The sequence below is a fragment of the Odocoileus virginianus genome, chromosome 17 (assembly GCF_023699985.2).
Source record: "Odocoileus virginianus isolate 20LAN1187 ecotype Illinois chromosome 17, Ovbor_1.2, whole genome shotgun sequence".
NCBI lineage: Eukaryota > Metazoa > Chordata > Mammalia > Artiodactyla > Cervidae > Odocoileus > Odocoileus virginianus.
Genome location: NC_069690.1, coordinates 32359495 through 32378626, shown reverse-complemented (window position 1 = coordinate 32378626; position 19132 = coordinate 32359495). Strand labels below are relative to the sequence as shown.

General features: G+C 51.3%; 1 protein-coding gene across 1 annotated transcript in view; it reads left to right on the top strand.

Moving 5' to 3' along the window:
- Positions 1 to 5893: 5893 nt before the first annotated feature.
- Positions 5894 to 19132, top strand: part of SLC47A1 (solute carrier family 47 member 1) — a 28929-nt gene continuing 15690 nt past the window's right edge. The window contains exons 1-5 of the mRNA XM_070479209.1: positions 5894 to 6447; positions 13738 to 13839; positions 15392 to 15460; positions 16923 to 17071; positions 18262 to 18304. Coding sequence (XP_070335310.1) covers positions 6313 to 6447; positions 13738 to 13839; positions 15392 to 15460; positions 16923 to 17071; positions 18262 to 18304 — 498 coding nt within the window. The 5' untranslated portion in view covers positions 5894 to 6312. The remainder of the gene's footprint in view (positions 6448 to 13737; positions 13840 to 15391; positions 15461 to 16922; positions 17072 to 18261; positions 18305 to 19132) is intronic.

Here is a 19132-nt window from a genome sequence, read left to right as displayed (position 1 = left end):
ATGCGTCAGCTCTTCGCATCAGGTGGCCAGAGTAGTAGAGCTTCAGCTTAGGCATCAGTCCTTCCAATGAATATTCAGGACTGATTTCCTTTAGGATGGATTGGTTTGATCTCCTTGCTGTCCAAGGGACTCTCAGGAGCCTTCTTCAACACCACAGTTCGAAAGCATTGATTCTTCAGCACTCAGCCTTCTTTATGGTCCAACTGTCACATCTGTACACATGAGATGCTTTTTAAAAACATATTCGGGTAATCTGCAGATGCTCTCCTACATAAATTTGAGGCTCCTCAGAGGGAAGAATGAAACAACCCACATGAATATAAATACATACGTTTTATAGACTTGAGGGGCTAGGTGCCCCCTGGCATCGTGGAGAAACAATGTCTTCATTTCTGAGCCATTTCTTACATCTGACTCCATGGAATTTCTGCAAGTTCAGTGTTTCGTTCCTAGAAACAACAGATACTCACAATCCATTTTCTGGTTGACAGGTGAGCAGATGAGCAGAGTTGGATAATCCTATGTCCTCATCACCTGATGTAAAATTATGAGCTTTTATTCCACCTCCTCTGGAACCAGGCAGAAGTAATTTGCAGACTCCTCTCTGCCACTCGTTAGCCACTTAGCCCTGTGCAATTTACTCAGCTAACAGACTCAGTAAACTACACGGAAGAAACAGATTAGGAATCATCCAGGGTTGTTTCAAGGATTATGAACTCCCAGAGGAAAGCCCTTGGTAGAGTCCTGGAATAAGGTGGAGGTTGGTGATGTGATGGAAAGAGAATATTGTTACATTAAATCAAAGGCAGTGATGTGACATTTTTATGGCTGTTGTATTAGTCAGCTTGGGCTGCTATTACAAAATATGTCAAAGACGGAGTGTCTTAAACAACAGAAATTAACTTTGTCACGGTTCTGGAGGCTGGAATTCTCAGGGAAGGTGCCAGCTGACCCAGTTCCCGGCGAGGACTCTCTTCCTGGTGTGTGGACAGCCGTCGTTTTGCTGTGTGCTTGCAGGGCCTTTCGCAGTCACGCGTGGGCCCGGAGATCTCTCTTCCCCTGTTAGAGCCACCACTCTCGTCAGGTTCCACCCTCGTGACCTCATGACACATTGCTGCTGCTGCTAAGTCACTTCAGTCGTGTTCGACTCTGTGTGACCCCATAGACAGCAGCCCACCAGGCTCCCCTGTCCCTGGGATTCTCCAGGCAAAAATACTGGAGTGGGTTGCCATTTCCTTCTCCAGTGTATGAAAGTGAAAAGTGAAAGTGAAGTCTCTCAGTCGTGTCTGACTCTTAGCGACCCCATGGACTGCAGCCCACGAGGCTCCTCTGTCCATGGGATTTTCCAGGCAAGAGTACTGGAGTGGGTTGCCATTGCCTTCTCCGCATGACATGTTAATTACCTCCAAATTACCTCCTCTCCTGGAGCTTCTCTTGTGGTTCAGATGGTAAAGAATCTGCCTGCAATGTGGGAGACTCGGGTTCAATTCCTGCCTTGGGAAGATCCCCTGGAGAAGGAAATGGCAACCCACTCCAATATTCTTACCTTGAGAATCCCATGGACAGAGGAGCATGGCAGGCTACAGTCCACGGGGTCACAAAAAGTCAGGTACGACTGAACTGACTTGGCATGGCATATTTCATGTTAAGATTCTTGTTATGAATTTTTTTAAAATGTGTATTTATTTATTTTTAGCTGCACTGGATCTATGTTGCTGCTGCGGGCTTTCTCTAGTTTCAGTGAATGGGGGCTACTCTCTAGTTGCAGTGCATGGGCTTCTCACCGCAGTGGCTTCTCTTGTGGAGCACAGGTTTCAGTGGGTATGGCTCGAGGGATCTGTGGCACAGGGGTTCCGTTGCTTCTCGGGCACATGGAACCTTCCCGGACCAGGGACTGAACCCGTGTCCCATGCATTGGCTGGCAGATTCTTAATCTCTGGACCAGCAGGGAAGCCTTCAGGCATTGTTTCTGAAGCTCTGCCACAGCACAACTGAAGCGACTTGGGACGCATGCACACACAGCATGGAAATGCCTGTGCTCTGGACAGAGCCTTTCACTTTGATTCTTTTAATCCCAGTGGATGAAAAATGGAAGACACCAAGAAAGAGATAGGTAAACAGTTTTGTAGGCATGTTATTCCCTATGAAATGTAACCCACAGAAGACAGGTGAAAGCTACAAGGGTGGCTTTGCAAGTGGACAACTTCAAAGTGTTCCCCAAATCCCTGACAACTACACAGTGGTTTTACCTGCTGTCGGAGGTGAATCTTTGGAGGGTGTTTTCTAGCTATTGGCTCTAGCAGTGGGGAGATGCTATGGGTCTGTGTAAACAATAACTTCCGGGAGCTGAATTGCTATGGATATATTATTACTAACCGAAGTCCATACTTTACTCAGATTCCTTAGTTCTTGCTTAAGGTCCCTTTTCTGTCCCAGGGTCCCACTCAAGCACCATGGCACATTCTGTCCTCATTTATCTTAGGCTCCTCTTGGCTGTGACAATTTCTCAGAATGTTCTTGTTTGGGTTGAAGTTGACAGATTTGAAGAGTGCTTATCAGGTATTTTCATAGAATATTTCTCCATTGGGATTTGCCTGATGTTTTTCAGATGATTAGACTGCAGGGTTATGGGTTTTGGGGAGGAAGACCACAGAGCTAAAGTGCCATTTTCATTACATCCTATCAAGATGCCCTTGTTCCCCAAAATCCCTGTCCCTCTGGAACCTCAGGATGTGACCTGATTTGGAAATATGGTCTTTGCAGATGTGATGAGGTTAAGATGAGGTCACATGGGTTAGAGTGGGCTCTGATCCAGTGATCGGTGTCCTTTAAGGAGAGAAAACAGAGACACAGAGGCAGAGATTGGAATTATGCTGCCAGAGGCCAAGAGATGCCAACAACTCCCAGAAGCCAGGAGAGCGCCCTGGAGCAGATGCTTCCTAAGCCCCAGAGAAGCAACCAGCCCTGTCAGCTCCTGCATTTTAGACTTCTGGCCTTCAGCACTACGAGAGAATACACTGCTGTTGGTTTACGCCACCAGTTACAGCACCCCTAGGGACATACTTAAGTACATACTATGGGCCTGATTTATCTCTGTTGGTGTTAACCTTGGTCACTGGGCTGAGGTAGTTTTTGCCAGGTTTCTCTGCTATAAAGTCACTGTCTCCTCCTCCACACACACACACCCTTCCATGATGTGCTCTTTGGAAGGAAGTCCCTGTGCACAGTCCCATTGTACTTTAAAAATTAATAAATTAATAAATTAATTAATTTTTGGCTGCCCTGGGTCTTTGTTGCTGTGTGCAGACTACTCTCTAGTCACGGCTCCCGGGCTCTAGAGTGTGGGCTCCGTAGTTGTGGTGAGTGGGCTCGGTTGCTCTGCTGCATGTGGAAACGTCCCAGACCAGGGATTGAACCTGTGTCTCCTGCGTTGGCAGGAGGATTCTTAACCATTGGACCACCAGGGAAGTCCCCACAGTCCTTTAAAGAGTTGTGAATGCTCCATTTCACAGGAGGGTTTATTTGAAGGCTCTTGAGAGTCCCTTGAACAGCAAGGAGATCAAACCAGTTAATCCTAAAGGAAACCAACTCTGAATATTCATTGGAAGGACTGATGCTGAAGTTGAAGCTCCAATACTTTGGCTACCTGATGTGAAGAACTGAGTCATTGGAGAAGACTCCGATGCTGGGAAAGATTGAAGGCAGGAGGAGAAGGGGATGACAGAGGATGAAATGGTTGGATGGCATCACTGACTCAATGGACACAAGTTTGAGCAAACTCCAGGAGATGGTGAAGGACAGGGAAGCCTGGCGTGCTGTAGTCCATGGGGTCACAAAGAGTGGAACACAACTAAGCAACTAAACAACAATCGTGAAAGAGACTTTTCTCCTTCCAGTATTCTCATATATGTTATTACCAACATAAAAGACTGATCATATCTGTTGAAGGACTTAAGTGTAACAACTTTTAAAATTCCTTTAATTAATCATATTAGCTTTATCCCCATGTGATTTCTTTGGACCGTCTGGAATTATGACCATGAATGATGCTTTGGTCTCTTCTCAAAAGTTATACATCACATTTCTGTTTCATGACTTCTAACATTGGCCAGGATACCAGAAGACTATTAAAGAGCTGGGCTTGGAGATCTAGCATACATCGTAGCATTTTTGTCTGGTGGGACCCGCCATGTAACTCTGGTGGGACTCTTGCCAGTGACAGACAGCACCCAACTTTTCTGGTATAGAGTTGAGCCAAAGGTTTCGGGTCCAGCCAAACAAGACCCTATTTCCCTGGCCAGGGTGATTGTTCCAAAGGCAGGCAGGAAACCTAAACAGGGCCAACCAATTTTCTCTGTTTTTGGTTTGTTTGGTCCCAAAGAGAAGTGGGGAGGGTCTTATTATCTGGATCACAAGGTAGGAAAGATGGGAATGAGGATTGGGGGAGGCCACCCTCCTGAACAGGCAATGAGAGGCTGCCTACAGAGAAAGATGAGGCTGAGGAGTGAAGAGCAAATAGTGGGGAGGGGACTACTGTAGTGGTCCAGATTAAGACTCTGCCTTCCAGTGCAAGGGACTCAGGTTCGATCCCTGGTGGGGGAACTAAGATACCGCATGCCACTGCCGGGCAACTAAGCTGAGTGCTGCAACTAGAGAGAAGCTTGCATGCCATGATGAAAGACTCGTGGAACTAAGATCCCATGTGCCTCAATGAAGGCAAGACGCCATGAACCCAATAAAATAAAATAAAAATTAATTAATTTTTTAAATGGTGGAGAGAAGAGGGCGGGGAAGACAGATGGGGAGGCAGAACACTCATGACCTTGTTGTAAATTCCTGAAGCCAGACTTCCAGCTGTGTGACCCTCCCAGGATTTATGTTTTCCTTTTTCTAAAGTTGGGCCTCTTACGACAGAGGGAACTTTGACTGTTACTGAATCACTCTTGTCTTGGTGGCTAACTTTTCTTACGCAATTACCGTGTACCAACCAGGCTGAGAGCACATAGTCCATCTATACCATCTCATTTTTTAAAAAAGATACATTCTTTCTTTTGGCCACCTGACTTGTGGGATCTTAGTTCCCCAACCAAGGACTGAACCCTGGTTGCTGGCAGTGAAAAGTGCAGAGTTCCAACCACTGGACCATACCATCTCATTCAATCCTCACCACAGAGGGCAGTTGTAGATACCATTTCAAGTTCACAGATGGGAAAACTGAGGTTCTGAGGGACCAGCAAGTTGCTGGTGATCTCCCCATAGACCCTGGTGATGTCTCCTGAGCCCAGGTTTGCTGACACACAGCCTCTTAGTCCCCTTGCCAACAAACACTTGGCACTGGCTGTTTGCCTCTATCAGGATGCAGTCCCTGGCCACTGCAGCCCCAACCTTCATCACACCCTGAAAGGATTTCAGAGCGGAGATCAGGAATGAGGCTGTCTGCTCTGGGAAAATCCTGGCAGAACAAGTCTTCAGAAGATATTCTCAGGAGAAGATTTTATGAGCCTCATGTCTAGAAAAGCACTAAAATCATGAAGGGGGACATCTGCTCCTGACCAGCAGCAAACCTTTGCCAAAGAGTGTGCTTGACTGCACACTGCCCCCTTCACTAAAATCGTGCGTAATACTGACCACCCACCTCCCATTTTCGGAGCAGTTCCTCGGAGCTCTCTGAAATGTCACCTTGCAGGCTATAGTCCTCATATTGCCCACAATAAAACAACTCACAACTCTCTCACGGAGCATTTTAAAAATCAACGCCCTTATCCAGCTGATGGATAAACATCCAAGACCAGGGAACCTGAGTCCTGGCGCTTGAAAATGCGGCCTTGTGCGCTATCCTGGCAGAGTCTAAGTTAAAGAACGGGCGCACGCGGGCGGGGTGGGGCGGGAAGAAGAGCCTCCGTACAGTCAAGTCCAGTCTCCCAGCCTGTGTGCAGAGCAGGCGCTCGGGGAGCCGGAGGTGTCTGGCTGTGGGCCCTCAGTGGCCAGCCCGCCAGCGCTTCCACGCGGCTCTCAGACCCCAAGCCCTGGGAGGCGCGGAGCCGGCGAGCCTGGCTCCCGAGGGTCGGAGGACCCAGTCCCCGCCGCGCTTTCCACTTTCTGTTTCTTTCCGGAGCTTCCTTCAACTTTGTATTCGAAGTCCCGGAGTTGGCAGGCCTTTGCCAGCGAAGCGGCGACCTGGGCCGGGCGGCGGGGGCGCGCCCAAGGTGGGCGGTGGGCGGCAGGCGGCCCGGGGCGGGGACTGGAGCGCGGCTGGCCGGGCCGGTCCTCCCCTCAGCCTCCTGCGCGCGCCCCGCGGCTGGCGCCCGGCACATGGAGGCGGCCGAGGAGCTTACACCCGGGCCGGGAGGCCGGGCGCTCAACCCGGAGCGCCGCGCCCCGCGCTGTCTGCGGCTGGCCGACCTCCGGCGGGAGCTGCGGGCGCTCCTGTTCCTGGCGGGCCCCGCGGTGAGTAGGGGGCCTCACCGGGGGCTGGTACCGGGGGCGGGGGCCCCGGGGCGCAGAGCTAGCGGGAGGCGGCGGGCGGGCGCGCGCGGTGCCACGGTCCTAGGAGCCTGGAGGCAGGCAGGTCCCGGCGCCTCCGCGTGCGCCCGGGCCGCGCTGGCCGCCCTGCGCGGCTGGCCCGCTAGGGCGCGGGACCGGCCCCGTCCAGTCTCCCGCTCCGGAGCCCTCTCTGGATGAGGGCTCCCGAGGAGCAGGCAGAAGCCACCAAAACCGCAAAACACTGCGGAGAACACCGAAAACTAGCCGTCGATTCCGGCCGTGAACGCGCTTCTCTGGAGTAACTCCAGGCGGGGAGCGGTGTCCCTTAGACCCACATCTTCAGGACGATTTCTTCGGAATTGTATAAACCACCTCTGCCCAGGGAAACTAGCGGCATCCTGCCCCACACGCCCTCCCCCAATTCTTGTGTTCAAAACGTTTTTGATGTGGTTCTCTTTGGGGCTGAGGGTTTTGTTTTTTTTTTCTTTCTCCTTATCATTGTCAGTTTAGGACTCTCTGTGTTGTCTATTTAAAGGTAATTAGAATTTTGAAACCACAACACCCACAAAACAGAATCTCATCGTTGTTCTCCTGTCAGTTTGGGTGATTTTCAAATCAACAGGGTAGGGGAGCCCTTTCTTCAGACAAGAAGAACCTGGGATGGGTCTAAGGGGAGAATAAGCTTTTGGACTGGAGAAGGGACTGGCTCCCCACTCCAGTATTCTTGCCTGGAGAATCCCATGGACAGAGGAGCCTGGTGGGCTCCATTGGGTCACAAAGTGTCAGACACGACTGAGCGACTAACACACAAGCTTTTGGGTGCGGGGGTGATGAGACATTCTGCACCTGCAGAGGCTGAGGCAGACAGGAGTGACCCGATGGTGACCCCACTGTTTGTGGGATCCTGGGATGCCTGTTGTGTTGTACCTGGTGGCATGGATGAGGCTGGGAGAAAGCCATGGCTTGAAAATCCATGTAGCGGGGAGCTGTTGGCAGCCAGAGGGAAAAGAACACCTCGTTAGGAATCTCAGTTGTGGGTCCAGTTCTCTGCTTTGATCTCAGAAGGGAGGTTTGGAAACGGCTACGTGAACCTGAGTCGGCTGGTAACCTCTTCCGGCTTCTGCTTATCCATCCATAAAATGCGGATAATAATACCATGCTTGGCCCAACATTATCTCACAGGTCACTGTGAGAAGGATCTCTGTAAGGCTTCCCAGGTGGCTCAGCAGTAAAGAATCTGCCTGCCAAAAAAAAAAAAAAAGAATCTGCCTGCCAATGCAGGAGACGCGGGTTCGATCCCTGGGTTGGGAAGTTTCCCTGGAGGAGGAAATGGCAACCCACTCGTTTTCTTGCCTGGGAAATCCCATGGACAGGGGAGCCTGGGTCCATGAGGTCACAGAGTCGGACAAGACTTGAGCAACTAAACACGCAAAACTGCTATTGTTCTGTTAAGCCCCTTCAGTTGTGTCCGACTTGCGACCCCATGGACCCCGCCAAGCTCCTCTGTCCACGGGATTTCCCAGGCAAGAACACTGGAGTGGGTTGCCATTTCCTTCCCCAGGGGATCTTCCTGACCAGGGATAAAAACCTTATCTCTTATGTCTCCTACATTGGCAGGTGAGTTCTTTACCTGAGTTCTAACACCACCTGGGAAGCCCCCCGAAAATGAATAACTACACAAGGTAGCCTCTGAGATGCAGCACTCCCAGGGCAGGCCCCTGTCTCTGCTGGCCCCCAGAGTCACCCAGTCCCCTTGATGGACCTGTTGGCCTGCAGGGATGGTGAGCACAGGGCTGACATGCCATCCCCCCACCCTTTCTCTCCGTACACCTGTGTGTGTGCCTGTGACGATGTTAATTATAAATATAATCTGTGTTCCTTGTAGAAAAAACAGAAAACTGAGACGAATGAAAGGAAAAAAATCTCTGAAATGATCTGAGATCATCAGAGAGTTGGGAAATGTTCCTTGCAGCCATTTATGGGGCTGTTTCTGTCTGACTGCTTTATGCAGTCAGGTCGTAGAGTTCTGGCACCTGTTTAATTGTAATGGGTTGTATATGGGCCCCTCTTGGTCCCTCTCTGTCTATTCCCCTCTGCTCTGGGTTTTCTGTTTCCTGGGGGCACGAGGGAGGGGAGAGGTGCCCCTCATTGCCTGCTCAGGGTCCCCCTCTTCGCCTTCTGAGGCTCCACCATCCATTAGGTAGGACCCTGGTCTGGGGCTCCTCTCTCTGATTTTCTGTCTCCCGTTCACCTTGTCCCTTCCAGGGCTCTCATATCAACACTGACCCACGAGGATCCAATGTAGGAATCAGGTTGAGGGATTAGGACTTACCACGCCCGCAGTGAGCTTTAAATGAGGGCTGTAAAGAGAGAATAATGCAGAATAGAAAGGCAAGTGTGTGAGATGAGCCGTGCACATCTGAACAGAGGCTGGGCCACATTTTCCTTTAAAGATTTAGGTAAACTACATTTGTTGGGGCGGGAAGGCAGTTGTTGAAGTTACCTGGCCTCAGGCATTTCAGCTGAGCTTTCTCCTCGTCTTTAAGCTTCTCTTCACCAGACTGAACTGTCAGTCCTGAAGAATAATCTCAAAGAGGGATTGCGTGCTCCTCAGGGACACAGGCTGTGCAGTGCTTTGGTGAGGATAGAAAAGAGTTGGGGTAGCCAGGCTCAGACAGAGGGCAGTAGTTTCCATCTCCATGGAAACAGGCTCACCTGGGAGAGAGTTAAGAGGGTCTAGGGCTGCAGGGCGAAGACTAGTGACAATGCCCCCCAAGCAGAAGGGCATCTGAGAGACTGGCTTCCTGCCCACAAACCTGCAGGCTGATCTCTGACTGTTACCCTGTAGGTAGGGAACGAGGAGCCGGGCGTGTTCAGTGACGTTATATAAGATGTCGCAGGAGCAGATTTGCTGGAGGCAGAAGATAACCTTGCCTGAAGGTGGGAGCTCCTTGGCAGTCCAGTGGTTAGGACTCTGAGCTTTCACTGCCAAGGGCCCAGTTTCAGTCCCTGGCCAGGGAACTAAGATCCCACAAATCCAACTGCCCCCTGCCCTCACCTTTTCCCAGCCCTAGCCATCCCTCACACCCAGCCCCCTCCTGCCTGGAACATTCTCCTAGACAGACAGGCCCCCTTCACTTACCTACTCACCATCCAGGTTTCGGCAGAAACTTCTGTGACTCCTGGGCTCCTGTGTTATCTGCAGTGCCTGTCTTGTGTGATCCGCTCTATTGCTCCATGTTGAACATCTTTCCCTGTGATGCCCTGGATTCCCTGAGGTGGGGCTGGAGCCATGGTGTTCACCTTACTCAGATCCATGCTCCCTGCTTGGCCTGTACTCGGTGCTCCAAAGGAGTGGACGAGAATCGACCTTCTGAGAGTCAGGTGATTGGGTCCTGACTGCACTTCTGGCCTGGCTGCATGACTGGGGGCTGGGTGTCCAGCCCGCCCTCCTGCCGGCACTTACCTCGGGTATGTGCACCCAGTGACCTGGCATCCTGCCAGGCTGACCTTTGCTGCTGATGCTGACCTTCCTGGCATCCCTGGACGGGGTGAGGATGGACCCTCAAGGACTGGGCAGGCTCACACCTGCTGTCCTGCTGGCATCCGGCCCCAGAGGGCACTCTCCCAAAGCCTCTTGGCCAGAAGATGAGGGTCTCCATGAAAGGAGGCAGAGACATGCATAGACAGCCCAGCAATCTCTCTTGTCCACGTAGCCCTGTCTGGACCGCAGGCAGGAGTCCTTGAAGTGCTGGGGGAACAGCCTGTGGGCCCAGCAGCAAGCCCCTGTAGGTTCTCTAGGTCTGGACCTTGATGGTCCCCTCTTGATTGAATGAGTATAGCTGAGTGGGGGGGGCGGGGAAGTATGCTGAAAGACAGATCCCTCAGCCCCATGGACATCTGGACTCTGTTGCTTTAAGTTGGACTGGGCATGGGTCTTCTGACCAACACCCTCAGGTGGTCTCAGGTGTGTGGTCAGCAAACATGAACTCTGGAGCCAGGACCCCCGCCGTCCCAGAGGCCGGGGCATGGGAAGTCTCGCCATTCAAGGACTGCACCACTGGGCTGACTCACCTTCAACCCAACAGTTGAGTGGATTAGCTCTGCAGGAGACGTGGGTTTGATTCCTGGGTCAGGAAGATCCCCTAGAGGAGGAAATGGCAACGCATTCCAGTATTCTTGCCCGGGAAATCCCATGGCCAGAGGAGCCTGGCGGGCTACAGCCTATAGGGTCACAAAGAGTCAGACACGACTGAGCACACACCACACACATGCACTCGTGGATTAGCTCAGCTAGATTTCCCAGCCTCTGCTCTGAGAGGGTCAACTGATCCCACCCGTGCACTGGGCATTCACCCTAAGAAAATGTCTGGCCCCACCCAAGTAAGAAAGACATTCCGTGCAGTGCGATTTGTATCAGCAAAACATGGGAAGCAGCCCAGAGACCTGACCATGGAGACGAGTGCATTTTCCTGTGAAGCCACGAAACAGCTTACATGTGGCCTGCAGAGTGACTGGACACTGTGTTCTGGAAATATTGAAGTCCCATGGAAAAAGGGAAAAACAGATCTATGACTATAGTTTGCAACAGTTTATGACAGTTCAGTTCAGTTGCTCAGTCGTGTCCAACTCTTTGCGACCCCATGGTCTGCAGCACACCAGGCTTCCCTGCCCGTCACCATCTCCCAGAGCTTGCTCAAACTCATGTCCATTGAGTCGGTGATGCCATCCAACCATCTCATCCTCTGTCATCCCCTTTTCCTCCTGCCTTCAATCTTTCCCAGCATCAGGGTCTTTTCAAATGAGTCAGTTCTTTGCATCAGGTGGCCAAAAGATTGGAGTGTCAGCTTCAGCATTAGTCCTTCCAATGAATATTCAGGACTGATTTCCTTTAGGATGGACTGGTTGGATCTCCTTGCTGTCCAAGGGACTCTGAAGAGTCTTCTCCAACACCATAGTTCAAAAGCATCAGTTCTTCGGCACTCAGCTTTCTTTATGGTCCAACTCTCACATCCATACATGACTACTGGAAAAACCATAGCTTTGACTAGGTAGACCTTTGTTTGCAAAGTAATGTCTCTGCTTTTTAATATGCTGTCTAGGTTGGTCATAGCTTTTCTTCCAAGGAGCGTCTTTTAATTTCATGGCTGCAGTCACCATCTGTAGGGATTTTGGAGCCCTCCAAAATAAAGTTTCTCACTGTTTCCATTGTTTCCCCATCTATTTGCCATAAGTGATGGGACCAGATGCCATGATCTTCGTTTTCTGAATGTTGAGTTTTAAGCCTACTTTTTCACTCTCCTCCTTCACTTTCATCAAGAGGCTCTTCAATTCCTCTTTGCTTTCTGCCATAAGGGTGGTGTCATCTGCGTATCTGAGGTTATTGATATTTCTCCTGGCAATCTTGATTCCAGCTTGTGCTTCATCCAGTCCAGCATTTCTCATGATGTACTCTGCATGTAAGTTAAATAAGCAGGGTGACTATATGCAGCCTTGACGTACTCCTTTCCCGATTTGGAACCAGTCCGTTGTTCCATGTCCGGTTCTAACTGTTGTTTCTTGACCTGCATACAGATTTCTCAGGAGGTAGGTAAGGTGGTCTAGTGTTCCCATCTCTTGAAGAATTTTCCACAGTGTTTGGTGATCCACACAGTCAAAGGCTTTGGCATAGTCAATAAAGCAGATGTAGTTTATGCACAAAAAGACTTAAACAAAACACTGAAAAGATTGATAGTGATGCTGAATTTACCCAAATAAGGGCCCTGTGACCTTTAAAGTTAATATAAATTCGCAATCAAAGAGACACCAACTCTGTGAATGAAACCACAGAATATCTGTAGGGTGGGGACAGCACTTAGTCGTGGCCAGTTCCTGGGAACAGGCCTACGGGGGCCCCTCGTTCTGACTTTAGGGTCTACAGAATTGGGCTTTTCATACCAACATTTTTCAAAATTTCTATTTATTTATTTTTGGCTGTGCTGGGTCTTCATTGCTGTGTGGGCTTTTCTCTAGTTGCAGTGCTGAGCGGGGGCTTCTCTCTAGTTGCGGTGCACAACTTTGGTCTCTGCGGTGGGGGAAGCAGGAACTGGGTCAAGGTTTGGAATTCGATGTGGAGGTGTATGCACCGTCGCCCCTGCACATGCATGCACACACACACACACTGGTGCACACATGGCTAAGAGCAGGCCTCTCATGGTCTGTCGATCTGGGTCCACCTGCGGAGATGCACCTGTCTGTCCCCAGGTGCAGGGAGGGAAAGCAGGTGGTCACCTGTACCGTCACCAGCAGGGCCAGGTCCAGTGCCCACGTGGCGATCTTGGGTGGTTGTGGCGCTGGCCGATGGCAGTGTGGGTTGACAGAGGTGAGGACTAGGGTCACTGGGAGCCTCACCCGAGCTCACCGGAGGAGCCTTTGCCCTCGAAGGACTGAACGGTAGCAGTGCTGGCTGGTCCTGCACAAGCTCCCTGAGCCCCAAGCGTGCACTTTGAGAAGGGCGTGTGGGGCTGACACGCGTCTTCAGGCTCTGATTCCATCTCCCCTCTTGAATCACAGGGGATCCCGGGAGAGACGGGCTTCCTGGGAAGTCCTGCATCTCCCGGGTCTGGCAGGTCACAGAAGGTGGTTTTTAATTAACCTGAGGAGTTAAGTCAGTGTCCAGAGGTGAGGCAGGAAGTTCTGGAATGGTGAAGGAGAATGGTGAAGGAGTCCGTGCTCCCCAAGCTGCATTTGCCCTCATATCGGAGGCTTTGTGGAATCTGAGATGCTTGGCAGACTGGTAATGATTCGCCCCAACATTCCAGACCCCACTGGCCTTCCACTGAGGTAGCCTCAGGTCCGCCTCAGGAGTTCCTCTCTGTGGACTGTTCTGCTGGCTGTTGAAAGCTCTTCTCTTCAGCCCTCAGGAGGAATCTGAAATAACAACGGGGTCATCCCAGGAGGCAGCCTCTAGAAATTTCAGGGAAAATAGGCATGCAGTCTACGGTATGAAAATCTCAGTGAAAAATAAATTTTAAAAGTTGGAAGTTCTCAAAAACAGGATACTAGTGGTAGGAAATGAACTTGTGTATTTTTCAAGAAGTCCACCCGAGGCTGCTCATTTGCCTGTGAGAGCTGGTGGAGGCTCCGTGCAAGCCAGACCTCCTTACCTCTGGTCCGAGCCCACCCCGGGAGGGTGGGGTCACCTGGGAGGCCCACCCCTCCCTTCCACTGCCGTGGGCCCTGGCCTGCAGCTTCATGTTTTCTGTCTCTTCCCAGTTCCTGGCCCAGTTGATGGTGTTCCTCATTGGTTTTGTGAGCTCTGTGTTCTGCGGGCACCTGGGGAAGCTAGAACTGGACGCCGTCACACTGGCAATTGCTGTACGTACGGGGCTCGCCAGCTCAGAGCTAGGAAGCCATCTGTGTGCTCATTTCTTCCTCCGGCTCTTACAGATGATCAGAGTGTAGGGGTTTCAGGGAAGACACATACGTGTCTGAATCTCTCACTGTTGGAGGCCACTGATCTGAAAGGGGTTTCACTGGACTAATCCCCAGGTGTGGGCAGGGCTGTGACCATGTTTCCATCCTTAGCCTACCTCTCCTTCCCCAGGGAACCGCCCCAGTTATGTGTTTCCACAGGCCCCAGGCTCCGGGTGGGATGTCTTTGGAGGGCCCAAATTCTGTCTGCCACTTCAGCTAGTTTCCCATCCCTGGAGCTCTGTCTCCCACCCTGACCCCACATCTGGGAGAAGGGAATTGTTCACCAGTAGAAACCCTCACGCCTCCCCCAGCCCTTGATTTGTCTCTTGTCCCGAGATGCCAGAATATGAAAACCTGGGTGCCTGGGTCCTAACCTGAAATTGGGAGGAGGGACTTCCCTGGTAGTCCAGTAGTTAAGAATCTGCCTTTCAGTGCAGGGGACATGGGCTGGATCCCTGGTGGGGATCCCTTGTTGCTCCACAACAAAGACCCAGCTCAGCCCACCCCCCAAATAATAATAAAACTTTAAAAAATTTAAATAATAAAAATTTTAAAAATCAGGGGGAACCAGTCCTCTCTGTACCCCAGACATGAGCCCCACAACCACAGAGAGATGTTGCCCTCAGCCGTGGTTGCTGGCCTGGGGGCCTTGCTGGCCTGTTCACTTGGGCCAGCAGATGTTTCGCTGAAGTTCTTGCCGCAGGTGTGTCCTCTGAAAGGCACACATCAGCCTCCCGCACCTGGTCCCTCGGGCATTTGAACCTGCCATCTCTGAGCTTGCAAGGTGCTGTGAACCATCCCCAGGGCCTCGTGGATTGCTTTGCTTTCAGGGAGGAGCATGGACAACCCTGGTTTAATTATCCTTTTTGGTCTTCTGATGTTTGGATATTTGGGGAACTCAGCAAGCTTCCCACAGATCCTTCTTGGCCACAGAAGTACAGGAAAGCTGGTGCTTCCAGGCTGGGCCTGGCGGGGACTACTGTACCCGGTGCCTCCTGCAGATTCGGGGGGTAGCAGGTGGAGGCAGGCAGGACCTCAGATTTCCCTGGTTTGGGGGTGCTGTGGACGCTGGAAGGCCTCTGGCACGAGTCTTGGCTCTGAGACTTGCTTGTGCTCTCGCAGAGTCCTTCAGGGCATTGTGTGGGTCATCACTAGCAAGTGGGCTCACCCAGGACTGCTCTGTGCCATGCTGCAGGCCCCTTAAGAAGGGCTCATGGTCCTCAGAACCTGGGAAAAAGGTGCCCAAGACCTGGGGAGCAAATGCCTAAGAAAGAATAATGCAGTGTGGTCACCACAGCCTTGAATGCCCTTTCCTCCCAGTACTGTGTCTGTCCTTTAATTCAGGGCATGGGGAGGTCTGTGCACAGGCTCCGGGGGGGCGTGCTGAGGGCTCCAGGGCTCTAACAGGCAGACGGGGAATCTGCCCCCAGCCTCCTCCCTGGTTTGTTCCCAGGTGGTCAACGTTACTGGTGTCTCGGTGGGTTTTGGCTTGTCTTCTGCTTGTGACACGCTCATCTCCCAGGTGAGTAGCAGCCCCAGGTCATGTCACTCCCCCCCAGTTTGGAGGGTGGAGTCCCCCAGGGCAAACCCTTGCACATTTTTCAGCTCTCCTGCTGCCTCCAAAGTGTGGCCGCAGGTCTCTCTGGTCTGGGAAGTGGTGTTTTTCTGCATGACTGCCCTACGCTGCTGCTACGTCTTGACAGATAGGGGATGTTTTGAAAAAGTCCCTTTTATCACTTCCAACATTGTGGAGCTTGGTATGTCCAAGCGTCCTCAAATGTGCATGTGTGTCAGAGTCACTTGGGGGCCCCCCATCAGCCATAAGCCTGAAGAACCAGGTCTCGGGGGTAGGGTGGGGAGTGTCCTGACTGGTTGTGTATGCCGGTCCCAGTGGCTAATTTCAAGCTGCCCAAGATGTCATTGAGCTGTCTGGGGAGGGATGTGCATGGTGGATTTTGTAAGCAATGGGAGCTGGCTCCAGTGCCTCCCCCATCCCCAAGTTTCTGCATCAGTAGGTCTGGGGATGGGGAGGCACAGGACATCATATTTCTAATAGGTTTCCAGGTGAGGCCACCCTGACTGCACATTAGGATTACATGGACATGGGGAGATTTTACAAATTATTGGTGTCTGGGACATACTCTGGACCAGTTAAATCCAGACTTATCTTTATCAAGCCCCTGTCATCAATGATTTAAAAATGTTCCCCAAATTCAACATCCATTTATGATAAAAACTCTTCAGAAAATAGGCACAGAAGGAACATACCTCAACATAATAAAGACCATACAGAAAAAGACCCTGGTTCTGGGAAAGATTGAAGTCAAGAGAAGGGAGCAACAGAGGATGAGATGGTTAGATAACATCACTGACTCAGTGGCATGAGCTTGCACAAACTCCGGGAGATGGTGAAGGACAGGAAGGCCTGGTGTGCTGCAGTCCATGGGGTTGCAAACAGTCAGACATGACCGAGTGACCAAACAACAATGATAAGGTCACAGCTAACATACTCAATGATGAAAAGCTGAAAGCTTTTCCTCTAAGATCAGGAACCAGACAAGGATGCCCTCTTGCTCCACTTTTATTCAACATAGTATTGGAAGTCCCAGCCATAGCAATCAGAGAAGAAAAAGAAATAGAAGAAATCCCAACTGGAAAGGAAGAAGTAAAACTGTCACTGTTTACAGATGACGTGATGCTATACATAGAAAATCCTAAAGACACCACCAGAAAATACCTGGAGTTCATCAATGAATTTGGTAAAGTTCTAGGACACAAAATTAATATGCAGAAACCTGTTGCATTTCTATACCCTAACAATGAAATATCAGAGAAATGTTCCTTAGGTGATTCTGATGAGCAGCCGAGTTTGAGAACCACTGATAGCTAAAATGTAGCAGTCTCTGGGGCCATCTGTCTCTTTATGAGGCGTGATTGGAGGCCTCTGGGGGACAGTGAGGGTGCCATTTCTGTGTTGCACGCAGACGTTTGGGAGCCAGAACAAGAAGCACGTGGGCGTCATCCTGCAGCGGAGCGTGCTGGTGCTGCTGCTATGCTGTCTGCCCTGCTGGGCACTCTTCCTCAACACCCAGCTCATCCTGCTGCTCTGCAGGCAGGACCCGGCCGTGTCCAGGTGAGATGGGCCACCCCCCGGCAGGATGCATCCATCCCGGCAGAAAGATGGTACCAGCCAGGTTCAGCCTCTGGGGGTTCCCAAGGCCAGGGACCAGGCCATGCGCCAGGAGCAGGTTAAGCTGTCCTCAGCTGATTCTCCATACCTGGCCCATGGGATAACATACCCAGTCCTCATTTGGGTAACTTTCAGATAAATAGTTTTGGGTGAAATATGATCTGCGAACACCCTCTACGTGAAATGGTGGTTCATGGTGTTGGTTCTCGGTTTTGTGATTCTTGGCCCTGGTTGATATTAAAATCACCTGAATGCTTTTAAAGCCCACTGCTGGGGAACTCCCTGGTGGTGCAACAGTTAGGACTCTGCTTTCACTGCCAAGGGCCCAGGTTCAATTCCTGGTTGGGGAACTAAGATCCTGAAAGCTGCATGGTGTGACAGAAAAAAGAAAACACACCCCCCCAACCTGGTCCCCTCCTCCAGCATTTTGTTCTTTTCATTTGTTTGTTAAAGTATTTATTTATTTGGCTGCATACGAGATCTTTGATCTTGGTTGCCACCTGTGGGATCTTTAGTTGCAGGATCTAGTTCCCTGACCAGGGATCGAACCCAGGCCCCCTGCATTGGGAACACAGAGTCTTAGCCACTGGATCACCAGGGAAGTCCCTAGCATTCTGGTTTAATTGGCCTGGGGTGCAGCCTGAGTGTCCACATCTTTTAAAGCTCCCTTAGATGATTATAAAATGTGACGCCAGGTTTGAGAACCACTGGTTTAGTTGATAAAGACCTTTTATGACTTTCTGCTCAACCAGTGGCTCTGAACCCAGGGGATGTTTGGAATGTTAGAAGACATTTCTGGACATCAGAACTGGTATGGGGATGTCGCTGCTGGTAGAAACCAGAGATGCTCCAGAACATCTTGAGATGCACAGGACTGCCCCCACGGCAAGAATTACCCAGCCAGGGTGCCCAGTTTGAACCCCCTGTCCTGGATCTGGAGAGACTGGGGAGAACCAAAAACGGTCACTCGGGTCGTAGGATGACACAGTCTGTGTAGATTCTGACAGTGCTATAGCAGCTTCAGCCTGTATGTTTAGGAAGAGCCAGGCATGTGAAAGGCAGTGTTGCTGTGTCCTGCCTACCTTCCTCTGAAAACAGAGCACTCTGTCACTTTTTTCCTCTTCCTTGCACAGGCTTACCCAGACCTACGTCATGATCTTCATTCCAGCTCTTCCTGTAAGTGTCCACGGGGTAAGGGGGTCCCTCCTTGAGGTTCATGGGTAAAAAGGCAGTGGAGATGCCTTGAGCTCAGGGATCTGGTTCAGCCCTGCGATGATGCCCACATGAGGAGTTGGCTCCTTCAAGGAAGCGTGGTTTTCATCACACTTGGGAAAGACACAAACCTTTGTCCCTCGAGAAACACCAGGGTCAAGAGGGCTGCGGAGGCCGGGATCCCCGCTCCTGCAGCAGAAGGGGCCTCTGCTCACCCACGGGGAGGAGCTCAGACTTCTATAGACGGTGAATCCTTGCCACCATGGACCCCCGGGGACCTGAAACTTTGAGGCTCTTGCTTGCTGAGCCTGAGGCACAGAACCCATGTGTGTGTTAGTGTTCAGGGGGGCCCTGCCTGGTTGATGAACAAGCACAGCTATTTCATTCAGTTTAAACACGCGGCCAGACTAGTCTGCTGAGAGGCTGTAACAAAATATCACAGAAACAGAAACCCATTTCTCACAGTCTCAGGGGCTGGCGGGTCCAAGGTCAAGGTGTCGGGGCTGGTTTCCTCTGAGGCCTCTCTCCTTGGCATGGAGACTCACCCCCAGTGTCGCTTGTCTGCCCAGAAGGACACCAGTCCTGCTGGGTCAGGCCCCCTGCCGCAGTGGCCCCATTTAAACTTAATTGACTTTGGGCTTTCCTGGTGGCTCAGATAGTAAACAATCTGCCTCCAATGCAGATTGGAGGGTCAAACCCAGGTTTGATCCCTGGATTGGGACGATCCCCTGGAGAAGGAGATGGCAACCCACTCCAGTATTCTTGCCTGGAGAATTCCATGGACGGAGGAGC